At 37.3% G+C, this 18,407-nt stretch overlaps 1 protein-coding gene across 7 annotated transcripts in view; it reads left to right on the top strand.

Moving 5' to 3' along the window:
* Positions 1-18,407, top strand: part of NSD1 (nuclear receptor binding SET domain protein 1) — a 163,097-nt gene that overhangs the window by 97,086 nt on the left and 47,604 nt on the right. For all 7 annotated transcript variants that reach the window (XM_044777611.2, XM_044777608.2, XM_014834782.3 and 4 more), the window contains 2 exons: positions 15,215-15,339; positions 17,519-17,789. In XM_044777611.2, the coding sequence (XP_044633546.2) occupies positions 15,215-15,339; positions 17,519-17,789 (396 nt within the window). The remainder of the gene's footprint in view (positions 1-15,214; positions 15,340-17,518; positions 17,790-18,407) is intronic.

Here is an 18,407-nt window from a genome sequence, read left to right as displayed (position 1 = left end):
GAGCGCGCGAACTTAACTACTCAGCCACGGGGCTGGGCCCTGTGTTTTCACTCTTTTAATTGTTTCCTTTGCTGTGCAAAAATTTTTAAGTTTGTTGTAGTCCAGTTTGTTTATTTATGCTTTTGGTGTCATGTCAAAGAAATCATTGTTCATTCCAAAGTCAAACCTTTTCTCTTATGTTTTCTTCTAGAGTTTTATAGGGGCTGGCCAGGTGGCACAGCAGTTAAGTTTGCACGTTCCGCTTTGGCGGCTTGGGGTTCGCCGGTTCGGATCCCGGGTGTGGACCTGGCACCGCTTAGCAAGCCGTGTTGTGGCAGGCGTCCCACATATAAATTAGAAGATGGGCACGGATGTTAGGTCAGGGCCAGTCTTCCTCAGCAAAAAGAGGAATCTTCCTCAAAAAAAAAAAAAAAGAGTTTTATAGTTTCATGTCTTAAATTTAGGTGTTTGATCCATTTTGAGTTACTTTTTGTATATGGTGTAAGATAAGGGTCCATCTTCATTCTTTTGCATGTGGATACCTACTTTTCTCAGCACCATTTATTGAAGAGACTATCCTTTCTCCATTGTGTAGTCCCAGCACCTTTTGTCAAAGATAATGTAACCATACATGCAAGAGTTTATTTCTGGGCTCTCTGTGCTGTTCTATTCATCTGTATGTCTGTCTTTATGGCAATATATTATTTTGATTACTGTAGTTTTGTAATATGTTTTGAAAACAGAATGTGTTACATCTTCATCCTTGTTCTTCTTTATCAACGTTGTTTTGGCTATTTGGGGTCCTTTTTAGATGCCATGTGAATTTTAGGATGGTTTTTTTTCTATTTCAGTAAAAAATGCCATTGGGATTTTTTGATACGGATTGCAGTGAATCTGAAGATCGCTTTTGGGTAGTATAGACATTTTGACAATATTAAGTCTTTCAATCCATAAACATGGGTTATCTTTCCATTTATTTGTGTCATTAATTTCTTTCAGCAATGTTTTGTAGTTTTCAGTGCACAGCTCTTTCACAGTCTTGGTTAAGTTTGTTCCTAAGTATTTTATCGTTTTTTTAATATTATTATAATAGGATTGTTTTCTCAGTTTCCTTTTTGAATTGTTCATTATTAGTGTATAAAAATGTGTATTAGTATATATATAAAATATAAAATAAGTAATACATAAATATATATTTTTATATTTATATAGTTTTATTTTATTATATAAATTATATAATATATAAATTATAGAAAAATATGAATTATAGAAAAATTATAGAGAAATATTTTACATTACATTATATACATTGTATATTACATACATTATATACAAATGTGTATTAGCGTATCAAAATGCAACTGATGTTTGAGTGTTGACTTTTGTATCCTGCAACTTTACTGAATTTGTTCATTAGTTCTTATAGTTTTTTTGTGGAATCTTTAGGGTTTTCTACATATAAGATGATGTCATCTTCTTTTTTTGTTTTTAAAGATTTTATTTTTCCTTCTTCTCCCCAAAGGCCCCTGGTACATAGTTGTATATTCTTAGTTGTGGGTCCTTCTAGTTGTGGCATGTGGGATGCCGCCTCAGCGGTGCTATGTCCGCGCCCGGGATCTGAACCGACGAAACCCTGGGCCGCCAAAGCAGAGCACACGAACCCAACCACTGGGCCACGGGACAAGGCCCAGATTATGTCATCTTTGAACAGATCATTTTACTTTATTCTTTCCAATTTGGATGCCTTTTATATCTAGTTATTGCCTAGGAGCTCTGTTTTGGACTTCCAGTACTGTGTTAAATAAAAGTGGCAAGAGTGAATATTCTAGCCTTGTTCCAGATCTAAGAGAAAAAGCTTTCTGTGTTTCACCATAGAATATCATGTTAGCTGTGGGATTTTCATATATGACCTTTATTATGTTTAGATAATTTTCTTCTATTCCTAGTTTGTGGAGTGTTTTTATCAGGAAAAAGTATTTAATTTTGTCTACCTTTTTCTGCATTAGTTGAGATGATCATGTGATTTTCTTCATTCTGTTAATATGTTGTATTAGGTTTGTTGACTTTTGTATGTTGAACCATCTTTCCATCACAGGGATGAATCCCATTTAGTCATGGTGTATAATCCTCTTAATGTGCTGTTGTTGAACTCAGCTTGCTAATATTTGTTGAGGATTTTTGCATCAATATTCATAAGGGATATTGGTCTGTTTTTTGTATGTGTGTATTTGTCTGGCTTTCGTATCAGAGTAATGCTCACATCATAAAATAAGTTGGGAAATGTTCCCTCCTCTTCAGTTTTTTTGGGAAGAATTTGAGAAGGTTTGGCATTATTTTTTTTTTCTTTTTTTGAATTCTTGATAGATTTCTTCAGGAAAGCCCTTTGGTCCTGGGCTTTTCTTTCTTGGGGGATTTTTATGACCCCTTACTAGTTCCGATTTTCTTCATGATTCAGTCTTGGTGGATTGTTTGTTTCTAGAAATTGATCCATTTCTTTTAGGTTAGTTTGTTGATGTATAATTGTTCATGATAGTCTCTTAGAATTCTCTTTGTCTTTGTGGCATCAGTTGAAATGTCTCCTCTTTAATTTCTGGTTTAGTTTGTGTCTTCTCTTTTTTTTTCTTAGTTAGTCTATCTAAGGTCTTACCAATTTTGTTGATCTTTTCAGAAAATCAGCTCTTAGTTTTGATTTTTTTTTTAAGATTATTTTTTTTTATTTTTTCCTTTTTCTCCCCAAAGCACCCCGGTACATAGTTGTATATTCTTCGTTGTGGGTCCTTCTAGTTGTGGCATGTGGGACGCTGCCTCAGTGTGGTTTGATGAGCAGTGCCATGTCCGTGCCCAGGATTCGAACCAACGAAACACTGGGCCGCCTGCAGTGGAGTGCGCGAACTTAACCACTCGGCCTCAGGGCCGGCCCCCAGTTTTGATTTTTTTTTTAATTTTCTTGTTTATTTCTGCTGTAATATTTTTTACTTCCTTCCTTTTGCTAATTTTGGGCTTAGTTTGTTTTTCTTTTTTTCATTCCTTGAGGTGTAAAAGTAGGTTGTTGATTTGAGATCTTTTTTCTTTTCTTTTTTTTTTTTTTGAGGAAGATTACCCCTGAGCTAACATATGCTGCCAATCCTCCTCTTTTTGCTGAGGAAGACTGGCCCTGAGCTAACATCCATGCCCATCTTCCTCTACTTCATATGTGGGACGCTTACTACAGCACGGCTTGCCAAGTGGCGCCATGTCCGCACCTGGGATCTGAACTGGTGAAACCCTGGGCCGCCAAAGCTGAACGTGCACACTTAACAGCTGCACCATGGAGCCAGCCCCCTGAGATCTTTTTTCTTAATGTAGGTGCTTCCTGCTGTAAACTTCCTTCTTAGTATTTCTTTTCCTTCATCCTATAAGTTTTGGTATATTGTGTTTTTGTTTTCATTTGTCTCAAGATATTTCTAATTTTTCTTGGAATTTCTTCTCTGACATTGGTTATTCAAGAGTGTTAATTTCCACATATTTGTGAATTTTCCAGCTTTCCAACTGCTGTTGATTTCTAGTTTCATTCCATTGTGATTGGAAAAGATACTTGGTTTGATTTCAGTCTAAAGTTTGTTAAGACTTGTTTTGTGGTTTATTATGTGATCTCTCCTGGAAAATTTTCCATGCGTGCTTGAGAAGAATGTGTGTTCTGCTGCTATAAGCTGGAGTGTTCTGTTCATGTCTTTTAGATCTACTTGGCCTATAGTGATATTCAAGTTCTCAGTTTTCGTATTGATCTTCTGTCTGGTTGTTCTATCCATTATTGACAGCTGGGTATTAAACTCTGCTATTACTGTTTTACTCTATTTCTCCTGTCGATTCTGTCCGTGTTTGCTTCATATATTTGGGTGCTCTGATGGTACGTGTATGTACATTTATAATTGTTATCTTCTAAAATATGTTTATAATTGTTTATCTTCCAGGTGAATTGACCCTTTTGTCATTATATAATGTCTTTATTTGTCTCTTGTGATAGTTTTGACTCAGGTCTTTTTGTCTAAGTATGACCACCTCTGCTGTCATTTTCATGTACTATCTTTTTTGATCCTTTCAATTTCAGCCTACATGTATCTTGTAGACAGAATTTAGTTGCATCTTGTTTCTTTATTCCATTTAGACACTCTTTGTCTTTTGATTGAGTTTAACTCATTTACATTTAAAGTTACTATTCATAAGGAAGGACTTATTTTTGCCATTTTGTTAATTGTTTTCTGTCTTGCAGCTAATTAATTTCTCTTTTCTTCTCTTGCAGCCTCCCTCTGTATTTCTTTTTTTTGTATCGACGTACTTTGATTCCTTTCTCATTTTATTTTGTGTGTCTTCCACAGGTGTTTTCTTTGCGGTTACCATGGCGCTTACATAAAACATCTTATAGTTATAACAATCTCTTTTAAGCTGATAACCATATAACTTCAGTTATATACACAAATTCTACTCTTTTATATCTCCCCACTCCCACTTTCTTATTGATGTCACAAATTACATCTTTATGTATTATGCGTTCATTAACAGTTTTATAATTAGTTATTTTTAATGCTGTTGTCTTTTAAATTACATATCAGATTTAAAATGCTTTATGCACCACCACTACAGTATCACAGTATTTTATTTGTCAATATATTTACCTTATCAGCTATTTTTATGTTTTTATGTGCTTTGGTGTTGCTGTCTAATGTCCGTTTGTTTCAACTTGCAGGACTTCTTAAGCATTTCTTAAAAGGCAGGTCTAGTGGTTATGAACTCCGCTTTTGTTTGTTTTAGAAAGTCTATTTCGCCTTCATTTTTGAAAGACAGTTTTGCCAGATACAATATTCTTAGTTGGCATTTTTCTTAATTTTAGCACTTTGAATATATCATATCACTCCCTTCTGGCCTGTAAGATTTCTGCTGAGAAATCCATTAGTAAGGTAATGTGAGGTCTCTCTTTGCCTGGTTGCTTTTCTTGCTGCTTTCAAGATTCTCTGTCTTTGTCTTTTGACAGTTTGATTATAATGTGTCTCAGTGTGGTCCTCTTTGGGTTCACCCTGGTTGGAGATCTTGAGCTTCTGAATTTGGATGTCCATTTCCTTCCTCAGGTTTGGGAAAGTTTTGGCCATTATTTATTCAAGTAAGCTCTCTGTCCTTTTCTCTCTCTCTCTTCTTTTGGAACTCCTATAATGTGTGTATTGCTCCACTTGATGGGCTCTACAGGTCCCTTATGCTTCAGTTTTTTCATTCTTTTTTCTTTTCGCTCCTCTGACTTGACAGTTTCAAATGACTTGTCTTTGAGTTTGCTGATTCTATCCAATGTTTGATTAAGTCTGCTGTTGCATCTTTCTGGTGAATTTTTCAATTCAGTTATTGTGTTCTCTAGCTTCACAATTTCTTGTTTAGTTCTTTTTTTATAGTCTCTTTCTCTTTGTTGATATTCTCATTTGTTGATGTTACTGTTTTCTTTACAACAGTTATTTTGAAGTCTTTGGTAATCCATAGATCTCTGTTGCTTTCTGGAAATTTATTTTGATCCTTTGATTGGGCTGTTTCCTTGTTTCTTCATGTACTTTGTGATTTTTTGCTGAGTTTTATGCATTTGAATAAACAACTGCTTCTTCCAGTCTTTATGGACTGACTTTATACTGGGGAAGACTTTCACCAATCACCTTGGCTAGAGATTCTAGGAATCTGGAATCTTTTTTGGGTGATATGGTTCTCTAGGCTTGCGTGTAATTTCCTAATTAGGGAAGTTTGTCTGTTTCCTTCAGGAGCTCATAATCTCTTGCCCCCTCTAGTGTTTTTCTGCAGTACTACAGGCTTGCTGGTGCTGTTGCAACACTTCCCCACTCCTTTTCATTCTCAGTGCTCCCCAGGTATCCAAAGCCTGTTGGCTCCCCATGAGCTCCCAGAGGCAGACTACACAGATACTGGTCTCTTGGGCTGTTCTCCAAAACTCCAGCTTGCCAAATGTTGGCTCCCTTTTTTCCCTATCTTTCTAGAGAGGAGCCATGAGTTCAGTGCCTTCTCCCCACCTCACCAAGCTGTGCTGGCCTCTGCCTCATTGCATGCCCTCTGGTTCTGCAGCATGCGGCCCACTCTCCCTTTTTTTTTTTAGCAGCCCCTAGGAATCCAAACTATGTAGGTTCTGGTAGTGTTCCCAGTCAGGTTAGACAGGAACTGGTCCCTTGGGTAAGCCTTTGAAAAGCTGGAGTGTTGGACACATGCTTGCCCCCTTCCACCAAGGAGCCTTGAAGGGGAGCTCAATGGAGCTTGCTTTGGGAGTAGCAATCTCAGATAAAGTGAATTGGCTTTTTTAACCCAATTCAGTGCTGTTGTTCTTGGCTTTGCACTTGTCTGGGGTACTGCAACTTCTTAACTGATTTCTAGAGTACTCATAAAGGTAGCTTGATGCATATATTGTTGTTAATTGGTGTCTATGTGAGGGAAATAGTGTGAGGACTTCCTATTCTGCCATCTTGCTGCTGTTGTCATTCTTGTTTCATGTCTTTTTAATGCCAAATAATATTCCATAGTATGAATAAATCATATTTCATTTGTTCTTTTATCAACTAATAAGACATTTGGGTTGTTTCCACTTTTTGGCCTTTATGAATAATGCTATTATGAACATTTGTATGCAGTGTTTTGTGGGGATATGTTTTCATTTCTACTGTGGATATACCTAGGAGGGGAATTGCTGGGTCATTTGGTATATATATATATATATATATGCGTAATTTTTGAGGAACTGCCAGACTGTTTTGCAAAGGTGTTTTACTATGTTACACTCCAACTGGAAATGTATGAGTGTTCTAGTTTCTCCACTTCTTCACGCACACCTACTTGATATAGCTGTCCTAGTCGGTGTCAAGTAGTATCTCATTATTGTAGTTTTGATTTGCATTTCCCTCATGGCTAATAATGTTGAGAATCTTCTCCTGTTTTTTTTCGTGATCAATTGTAAATCTTCCTTGGAGAATTATCTGTCCAGATCCTTTGCCGATTTTTTATTTGGGCTATTATCTTCTTGTTGTTGAATTGTAAGAATTCTTTCCATGGTCTAAATACTTAAAGTCCATTATTAGATATGATTGGCAAATATTTTCTCCCATTTTGTGTGTTTATCTTTTACATACTTGGTTATGTCTTTTGAAGCGCAAGCATTTTTAATTTTGATCAAGTCTAGTTTGTCTACTTTTTCTTAGATTGCTTGTGCTTTTGATGTCATATTTGAGTAGCCCTTGCCCAGTCCGGTTGTTTTAGCACCATTTTTGGAAAAAGGTATTCCTTCCCCATTGAATAATCTTGGCACCCTAGTTGAAAATTATTTGGCAATAAATGTGAGGGTTTCTTTCTGGGCTCTCAGTTATTTTCTGTTGATATATCTGTCTATCTATCTTTATGCCAGTACCACAGACTTAATTACTCTGTCTTTGTAGTTACTAATTATTGTAGCTTTGAAATTGAAAAGTGCTTTGAAATTGAAAAGTGCGAGTCCTCTACCTTTGTCCTTTTTCAAGATCATTTTGGGTCCTCTGGGTCTTTCGTATTTCCATATTAATTTTAGGACCAGCTTGTCAATTTCTGCAAAAAAGCCAGGTGGGATTTTGATAGGGATTGTGCTGAATCTTTACGTCATTGGGCAGTGTTACCATTGTAACAATATTAAGTTTTCCAAACTGTGAACAAGGGATGGTGTTCATCTCTTTCAATGAGGTTTTGTAGTTTTTAGTGTGCAAGTCTTGCGCTTCTTTTGTTCAGTTTATTCTAAGTATTTTATTCTTTCCTGACGTCATTATAAATTGTTTTCTTTTTTTAAAATTTATTGAGGTCATAATGGTTTATAACATTAGGTAATTTCAGGTGTACATTATTTACCAGTTTCTGTATAGACTGCATTGTGCTCACCACCAGTAGTCTAATTTTTACCCGTCACCGTATGTATGTGCCCCTTTACCCCTTCCTCCCATCCCCCAACCCCCTTCCCCTGTGGTAACCACTAATCTGTTCACTTTATCCATGTGTTTGTTTATCTTCCACATATGAGTGAGATCATGCAGTTTGTCCTGCTCTGTCTGACTTATTTTACTTAACATAATACTTTCAGGGTCCATCCATGTTGTTGCAACAGGGATGATTTTGTCTTTTTATGGCTGAGTAGTATTCCATTATACACACACACACACACACACACACACACACACCTTTATCCATTTATCAGTTGATGGGCACTTGGGTTGGTTCCACGTCTTGGCTATTGTGAATAATGTTGCAGTGAACATAGGGGTGCACAAATCTCTTTGAATTGTTGATTTCAAGTCTTTTGGATAAATACCCAGTAGTGGGATAGCTGGATCATATGGTATTATTTTTAATTTTTTTTTTAAAGATTGGCACCTGATCTATCATCTGTTGCCAATCTTTCTTCTTCTTCTTCTCCCCAAAGCCCTCCAGTACATAGTTGTATATTCTAGTTGTAGGTCCTTCTGGTTGTGCTGTGTGGGACACTGCCTCAGGATGGCCTGATGAGCAGTGCCATGTCCACGCCCGGGGTCCGAACTGGTGAAACCCTTGGCTGCTGAATTGGCGTGCGCGAACCCGGATCACTTGGCCACAGGGCTGGCCCCTATTTATCTCCGTACTGTTTTCCATAGTAGCTGAACTAATTTGCATCCCCACCAGAAGTGTTTGAGGGATCCCGTTTCTCCACATCCTCTCCAACATTTGTTATTTTTTGTCTTGGTAATTATAGCCATTCTGACAGGTGTAAGGTGATATCTCATTGTAGTTTTAATTTGCATTTCCCTTATAATTAGTGATGTTGAACATCTTTTCATGTGCCTGTTGGCCATCTGTATATCTTCTTTGGAAAAATGTCTGTTCATAACCTTTGCCCATTTTTTGATTGGGTGGTTTTTTTTTGTCGTTGAGTTGTATGAGTTCTTTATATATTTTGGAAATTAACCCCTTGTCGGATATACGATTTGCAAATATTTTCTCCCAGTTGGTGGGTTGTCTTTTTGTTTTCTTCATTGTTTCTTTTGCCTTGCAGAAGCTTTTTAGTCTGGTGATGAAATTGTTTTCTTAATTTCGTTCTTGGATTGCATTGCAAGTATATAGAAATATGGTTGGTTTTATATGTTCATCTTGTATGTTGCAACTTTGCTGAAGTCATCTTTTTTAGCTCTAATTGTTGTGACTTCTTTAGGATTTTCTATGTACATGATCATGTTACCAGCTAGTAGAGATACTTTTACTTCATCTTTTCTAATCTGGGTGCCTTTTATTTCTTTTTCTTGCCTAATTGCTGTAGCTAGAGCCTCCAGTGCCTTGCTGAGGATAAGTGGAGTGAACCGACATCCTTGTCTTATTCATGATCATAGGGGGAAAGCATCCAGTCTTTCACCATTAACTATGATGTTAGCTGTGATTTTAGTAGACGGCCTTTCAGGTTGTAGAAAGTTCCCTTATATACCTAGTTTGTTTACTTTGTCAAATTTCTTTTCTGTGTTTTTGAGATGAAAATTCCTTTGTATTTCTTTTATTCAACTAACGTGATGTATTCATTACATTGATTTTGTTGTTGGGGCTTGAATTATCTTGGCCCACCAGGCTGCAAATCCACAAGAGAGCCAGCCACAACTTGACAAGGATTTGTTCTGCCTCCTGCTCCCCTTCTGCTTTGTGCCGAGGCACTTTTCCTTATGGTCTCCTAGAGGTTAGGATGTGGGATACTTCTGCTTCACCATAACTCTGAGGATGGAGCCCTTTGGGGCCCTAGTTTAGTGTCCTTTAAACTTCTGCCTCCTTCACTTTAACAGGATTGCCAAAAAGCCCTCAGGACAGAGTCAGTTTCAGTGCTGTTTATTTCTGTGAGGTTATTATTTTCTTTAGTTTTTGGTTTGTAGTTCTTCACAATCTTGTCAATGCTTTGCGTCTTTTAAGGTGGTTTTTAAAACACTTTATACATTTTTATTTGTTTTAAACAGGAGGTTTGGGTTAAGTAGTTTGCCCTTATTATGAAGAGTTGTTTGGGTATTTGCTTTTTTTTTCAGAAACTCTTTTGCCTCTGAGGTTCCAAAACTAGGCATGACAAAGGCTAATCTGTATGAGAGGAATGATGTTGCTCTTAATACTGTAGTCCTTTGGGAAAACTCGCCATTTTGATGAAAAGGAGAAAACTGTACTTCAGCCTTAAAGAGGCTTGGCTTTTCTTATTCTCATTAAACAACTTTATTCAGGGTATAATTTACATACCATAAAATTCATACATTTTAAGTGTACAAGCAAATGATTCTTAGTAAATTTGCTTAGTTGTGCAGCTATCCCCATAAATCAGTTTTAGAACATTTCTACCACCCTAGTAAGAACCCGCTTATCCCATTTACAATTAGTCCATATTTGTACCCCTATTCCCAGGCAACCACTAATCTATTCGTTCTCTAGATTTGCTTTTTCTGTACATTTCTTATTAATGGAATAACAATACATGATCTTTTATCTTACTCTTTTCATTTAACCTAATGTTTTTGTGGTTTATCCATATTGTAGCATGTATTAATCTTTTGGGGTTTTTTTTGTTGCTGAATAGTATTCCCATGTATGGCTAGCCCGCATTTTATTTATCCATTCATCAGTTGATGAGAATGTGTGGGGTTGATTCGGCTTTTTGGATATTTTATTATTTTAGCTGGTATGTGTACACTCTATATCTAAAGCTATTGCTAGACTTGTTCCATATGAGCAGTTTATCTCCATTCTCCACAGTAGGTCCTGGCTCTGTGTTAGGAATTAAAATGTATTTGCAAAGAAACTTAGTGGTGGTATACTTTGGCTCCTGCTCTTTCATAGTTGCTGTGTACCATGTATTGAGGTTTGCATGATTTACCCTCCTCTCCACTGGCTTTCATTATTTTCTAGCTTTTAATATTTCCCTTTAGTATCCCAAAGGTCATAGTCCTATTGTTCGTGATATTGTTTACCTTAGCTTGGCAAATCACTTCCTTTTGCCCTCAGTTGCCCATTTATAGAGTAATTGGATTAGGTGAGTTCTCCAGGCTCTTTCAACTCAAAAATGGTTTGACTGGGTGAGCAATCTAGTTTAGGTGAGAGTATAGGTGGGAGTGAGGGGTGGCAGGTGTAGTTGAGGAAGGGAAGAAACAAGAGCCTAGAAACAGTCAGGAAGCATCTTCCGTTTTAAGTCATTCACTTGTGACCAGGGTGTTTTCATTTACAGGGTATTATTCTGTTGTTCATTATAGGGGACAGTTGGTAAACCTTTCCTTAAAAGGACAGGTAGTAAATATGGCTTTGTGAGCCATAGTGTCTCTGTCACTCTCAACTCTGCCTTTGTAGCGCAAAAGCAGCCATAGACTATTCGTAAATAAATGAGCCTGGCTGTATTGCAGTAAAATTTTATTTACAAATACAGTCCCATTGGTAGTTTGCCAAACCTTAAAACTGTAAAAGATTGTTGTGTATAATTTTGGTGAGGAGCAATGCATGTGCGTGTATAGGAGCCTAATAGATGTGTCAGATACAGTTTCTCACATTAATTTCCAATCTTTCATGCTATTTGCTGGTTTTCTGGTGGATATCAAGGAAGTAGTGAGCTGGAGGACTGAAGCTTAGTCTGAGAACTTACTCAGTGAGAGAAGAGAACCCAAAGATAGAGTAGGGACAGCATCTTCAAGAGGAAAGGGAAGAAAGATTATTAGCTCATGAAACATGCTAAGAAGACAAAGGAGAGAGCATAACCTGTCTAGGACTGAGATGCAATTAGTGTCGGAGAGCTAGTGATGGAGGGGGATGAGGGATATGATGATGTGATAGCATAGGGACCTGTTTTAGTAAAAAGAACCCAATGGTTTCAGAGTTTGGACAGACTTTGGTTGGAGTCATGCCCTTGCCACTAAAATAATGGACTAACTTGAGTGCGCTTGGGCAAGGCACTTTCCTCTTTGAGCCTCAGTTAGTTACATTTTTTATAAAATGAGGATATCATAACCTACGTTGTGTATTGAAGTGAGGATTGTGTGTTGAAGTGAGGATTAGAGATTCATGAACGTTACATGGCTGAACCATGACTTGCACATAGTAAACCCTTGTTATTCCCTATTATATCGTTGATCTTATTTCTGTTAAAAAATGTCATTGATGTCTGAAAACTTGGGTTCCATGTCTAATGGGAATATTTATTTTTAGTGCCATGGAGTCGCTAGCAACCCTGTGTACAGCAGAGTAGTAGAACCCTGTCCAGTCTTTTTACGCCATCCTCTCACCTTCTAGCACTGTATCAGACAATGCTCCGTTGCTGTTCTTAGGGTTTTCATGACCAGTTTTTCCAAAAGTGGGTGGCCAGGTCCTTCTTCCTAGTCTCTCTTACTCTGGAAGCTCTGCTGAAACCTGTCCACTGTGAGACCCTGGTGGAATTTTAAATACCAGTGGCATAGCTTTCAGCATCACGGCAACATGTAGCCGCCATAGTATGACAACCAACAGCCAAGTGTGTGGATCCCTGACTGGAAATGAACCTGGGCTGCGGCGGTGAGAGCACCAAATTCAAACCACTAGACTGCAGGGCTGGCAATGGGAATATATTAAAGGCATAATCTATTTGCCTCAGAGAATAAAGTAATTACTATCAACTGTCATAGATACAGATGTATATATTCCAAGATGTGTTTTGGCTTATTTCTTTTCGCCAAGAGAGATTTTTCAGACATTATTATTTGAGGGGAGCATTTAAAGTAATTGCTTGGCTTATGATTTTAACTTCTTTTGAAATACTTGGTTGGGAAAAACTTATTGGGTCACTTACAGGTTTATTGCCTAAAACTGAGAAGTTAGGAAAATTCCAGTGGTTGCAAGGTTTGACTAGCCCCATAATTATTTTAGGAGCTCTGTAAGTATACAGTTTTGTTAACTATTTCAGCCTCAACCATTAACTTTTTATTTTTTATTAAGACTTCTTTTCTTTTTTTTTAAGAGCAGTTTTACATTCACAACAAAATTGAGGGGAAGGTACAGAGATTTTCCATATACCCCCTGTCCACACACGTACGTAGCTTCCCCCGTTATCAGCATCCTCCACCAGAGTGGAACATTTGTTACAATTGATGAACCTATATCCACACATCATAATCACCCAGAGTCCACGGTTTACCTTAGGGTTCACTCTTGGTGGTGTACTTTCTATGGGTTTTGGCAAATGTATAATGACATGTATCCATCATTATGGTATCATACAGAATATTTTCACTGGCCTAAAACTCCTCTATGCTCTACCCATTTCTCTCTCTCCCCATCCCCCACCCTGAAACCACTTTTTATGATCTCCATAATTTTCCCTTTTTTAGAATGCTATATAGTTGGAATTGTATAGTATATAGCCTTTTCAGATTGGCTTTTTTCACTTGGTAAGATACATTTAAGTTTCTTCCATGTCTTTTCATGGCATGATAGCTCATTTCTTTTTAGTGCTGAATAATATTCCATTGTCTGGATATACCACCATTTATCCATTTACCTACATCTTAGTTGCTTCCAAGTTTTGACACTTACGAATAAAGCTGCTATAAAAATCCACGTGTAGGTTTTTGTGTGGACGTAAGTTTTCAGCTCCTTTTACATTAACGTTAAATAATTACACTAAATGTTATATTACTATGAAATTGCAGCAGTTAGAATTAGTAAAAAATTATTTCCCACATCTTGTCCTATTGAAAGTTTTATGGCTTGTTTCCATAATGCTAAAGAGTAAGATCCTTTGCCAAGCTTACTGTGCCCTATGACCTTTTTTTTTTTTTGGCCTCAAGTTTTACATTCCTTTTATTGAGAGAACATCAGTATTACTACATTCAACAGAGTCAGGAACAGCTTCCTCTGAGGTCATCGTATAATGAAATGCCTTTTGCCCTTTTTTCTTTTTTATAAAGAAGAAGATTATCCCTGAGCTAACATCTGCTACCAATCTTCCTCTTTTTTTTGCTGAGGAAGACTGGCCCTGAGCTAACATCAGTGCCCATCTTCCTCTACTCTATATGTGGGACGCCTACCACAGCATGGCTTGCCATGTAGTGTCATGTCTGCACTCAGGATCTGAACTGCCACCCCTGGGCCCACCAAATCAGAACGTGTGAACTTTAACCACTGTGCCACCCCGCCTTTTGCCTCTTGAGTAGACTGTATCCTGCATTTTGTAGGCATTAGCCTATGCTCCCAAAGAGCTTACAGTATAGTAAAATGACTATAGCTTAAGTGTATTTAAAATGCAACAGAATTTTATAGGGAAATTAGATATTTGTTTCACCATTAATTTAAAGAAAAATTTGAGGTGATACTTTATTTTGTCCATAAAACATGACAAGAGCTTTTTCTTTGAAGCAAGTACCCCAAATTTTATATTTTTATCTTATTTTCTGTCTTTGGCATACATTTTTTATGTCATTGAGATAATGGGGTGTATATATATATTTTTTGATAATTCTATTTAGAAATATTCCTCAGTTTTCTAATGTGAAGCTCACTTACAACCATGATATGAAGTGTGTGTAAAGTGCTTTTGAAATTCATGTGGTAGTGCTGATTAGGTAAATATTGTATCTGAATATCTATATAGTATTCTGCATGATCTAGAGAGATGTTATTTCAAATAACTCATGATGTATTTTGTGACTATACCTGATCTTTTTTTTTGTTTTTTTTTAAAGATTTTATTTTTTTCCTTTTCCTCCCCAAAGCCCCCTGGTACTAGTTGTATATTCTTAGTTGTGGGTCCTTCTAGTTGTGGCATGTGGGACACTGCCTCAGCCTGGTTTGATGAGCAGTGCCATGTCCGCGCCCAGGATTCGAACCAACGAAACACTGGGCTGCCTGCAGCGGAGCGTGCGAACTTAACCACTCAACCACGGGGCCAGCCCCCACTATACCTGATCTTTAATTTATATTTTAATATTAACTGTATCTGTCACTAAAGGGCAGTAGTTTCAATTTAATCTTTTTCTTAAGATCAGATGAGCTGTTTGTGTATGTATAGAGCAACCAAAGTTTCCCCCTCCGGACTTTTTGCATATGATTAACCGTAGCGAATCATTTTTAGCCTCTTGGAATTTAAGCGAGAGTGTTTTTGAGAGTTTCCCATTTCTGTACCTTTGTGAGTGCAGGGCTGGTTGCATGAAAACAGTGGGTTCTCTTCAAAGTTTTTGGTTAATACTGTACTTGTTTCTCCTCGTAGCTGTGCGGTCAGAGAAGAAACGCCTTAGGAAGCCAAGCAAGTGGCTTCTGGAATATACAGAAGAATATGATCAGATATTTGCTCCTAAGAAAAAACAAAAGAAGGTACAGGAACAGGTGCACAAGGTATGTTCCAACGTTTCAACAATCTTTCGTTGGTTATTTTAGAATACTGCAATTTTGCTTTCATTATCATGTTTTCATGGGACAATAACATCCTTACCGAGGATCTTGCTTTTTCAGTTTCTTATCTCTACCTTCTGATACAGTATTTAGCTTACACTACTTATACAGAAAATAGATAAATGAGTCTGTGTACTATGTGTGTATAGTGTACTATGTGTGTATATTCCTCTTTGCTTTCAAAGTGTATTTAATGATTGAGGAATATTGTTATGATAAAATGTTTAATAAAAAACATAGGCTATAAATATATATAGTATGATGCTAATTTTTTAAACAAATACTATGATACCTTATTTGCTGTATTAATTAATTTTTTTGTTTGCTTTTTGGTGTTTTTTGAGGAAGATTAGGCCTGAGCTAACATCTGCTGCCAATCCTCCTCTTTTTGCTAAGGAAGACTGGCCCTGAGCTAACATCTGTGCCCATCTTCCTCTGTTTTTTCTTTTTTCTTTTTTCTTTTAATATGTGGGATGCCTACCACAGCATGGCTTGCCAAGCGGTGCCATGTCCTCACCTGGGATCCGAAGCGGTGAACCCCAGGCCGCCAAAGTAGAATGTGCACATTTAACCACTGTGCCATCGGGCCGGCCCCTGATTTATTTTTTAATTTGATTTCTTTAAACTGAAGTATTTTAAAGTAAATTAGAGACATTTTGTTGTTCTTGCCCTAAATAATATGCACCTCTGATTAATAGAACAGGGGCTGGCCATGTGGCATAGTGGTGAAGTTCAAGGCACTCTGCTTTGGCAGCCTGGGTTCGCAGGTTCAGATGTCAGACGTAGGACCTACAGCATTTGTCAGCCATGCTGTGAAGGTGACCCACATATAAAGTAGAAGAAGATTGGCACAGATGTTAGTGCAGGGCCAGTCTTCCCCAGCAAAACAAAAAACAAAAGAACATTTTCCTCCATAACTGATTTAACATTAGCAAATCTATTATGATCAGTTTATCTAATAACAAATCCATATTCAGATTTCCCCAGTTGTCCCCTAACCTTTACTTTTGGTTTGTGCAAACCAGGATCCAGCCGACAATTACACATTATATCTGGTTGGTAGATTTCTTAAATCTCTTTAAATCCAGAACAGCCTCTTTTTTTCATGACCCTGTCTAAACACTGAGAGTGACAGACACATTTAAGAGGATCCACTTGCTAGATTTGTGTGATTGCTTCCTCATAGGTGTACTCAGCTTGTTTCTCTATCCTCTATGTTCTCTAAGTGAAAATTATAACAAATTTGATAGATTCAAGTTAAACATTTTTAGCTAGATTGCATCAGAGCTGATACTGTGTCATATATTGCATGCCCTCAGAAGGTATTTAATGTCCAGTTAAATAAATAAATAAATGTCCAGTCCACAGTGATGACTAAGTGAGTCCTCTCTTTTAAGTGATGTTTTACATCCTTTTGGTTTAGAAACGGTATGTGTGTTAATTTGGCTCCAAAAACATGTCCTCTTCCCCATCAGCCATTTTCCTGATGGTGTTTTTAAAATATCAATTGAAGATTCTTGCCTATATTAATAATTTCACTTGGGGTTACAAGATACAGCCTTTTCAGATTTTATTATTTCTTCTACTTTTATTAGCTGACAATCTCTGTCATTAATGAACCCTTTTCTTGTCCTGAAATACATGAACGGCAGAATAAGTGCTTGTTTGTTTTCCATTAATTTACCAACTTAACATTAGTTCATTGTTAACTACTTTAACTGATGACATATTAGGGAATCTTTTTAAGTGTATAGTTCTGTGTCATTAAGTACATGCAACCAACACCACCATCCATCATCTTCAGAACTTTTTCATGTTCTCAAACAGAAATTCTGTACCTATTAAAAAATAACTTCCCATTTCCACTTTCCCCCCAGCGCCTAGCAAGCACTATTCTGTTTTCTGTCTTTATGAATTTTACTGTTCTAGGTGTGTCATATAAGTGGAATCCTACAATATTTGTCTTTTGGTCTCTGGCTTATTTCACTTAGTGTCCTGTCTTCAGCAGTCATCCATGTTGTAGCATGTGTCAGAATTGTATTCCTTTTTAAGTATGTTATTTTTGACACTTAAATTACAACAGCTTTGGCTTATGGATTCTATTTTTATTTTTTGCTCTTAGGTAAGTTCCCGCTGTGAAGAGGAAAGCCTTTTAGCCCGATGTCGATCTAATGTTCAGAACAAGCAGGTGGATGAGAATTCTTTGATTTCAACCAAAGAAGAGCCTCCGGTTCTTGAAAGGGAGGCTCCATTTTTGGAAGGGCCCTTGGCTCAGTCAGAACTTGGAGGTGGACATGCTGAGTTGCCACAGCTGACCCTGTCTGTGCCTGTGGCTCCGGAAGTCTCTCCACGGCCTGCCCTTGAGTCTGAGGAATTGCTAGTTAAAACACCAGGTAAGATGGGGATGGGATCTCAGTATGTAAGTGAATATGATTAGAGGAAGCAGGAGATTTTTAGTATGTTTTGACGGAAAACCAATAATGTATCTCTATAAAGCAAACTACCCACATTTGTCCTGGGAAATCCCTTAAGTGCTGGCTAATTGGATATAGTTAATGACCATAAATTGGTGGTATACTGTCAAGAAGACATATTTTTAAAAACCACTCTCCTTCCGCCGTTGTTACTCTTTAGGATTGTTGCTGAACCACCGTGTGAATCAACATCCAAAATAACAGGATTTGGGGGGGGGCGGGGATGCATTGTACACTGGTAGAATAAGCACATGAAACTTATGCTTCTCATGCTGGCTCCACCAATCCTTGTGTTACTTGGGAGGTTGTTTAACCTCTGAACTTGATTCCTCATATATAAAATGGAGATTATAATGCAATTTACCTGACAGCTAATTTAGTAAGCAGCTAAGTGTAAATAGTCCCTTGAAGTTAATTGCCAATTGCTTTCCTTTTATTATGTCACTTCACCTGGTGACAGTTGGATCTAAACATACTGTCTCTAATTCACCTTCTGACTCCTGAATATTGTAATCAGCCAAGGAAAATTTTGGATGT

This window comes from Equus asinus, chromosome 9, assembly GCF_041296235.1.
Source record: "Equus asinus isolate D_3611 breed Donkey chromosome 9, EquAss-T2T_v2, whole genome shotgun sequence".
NCBI classification, from domain to species: domain Eukaryota; kingdom Metazoa; phylum Chordata; class Mammalia; order Perissodactyla; family Equidae; genus Equus; species Equus asinus.
This window is presented reverse-complemented; position numbering and strand designations above follow the sequence as displayed.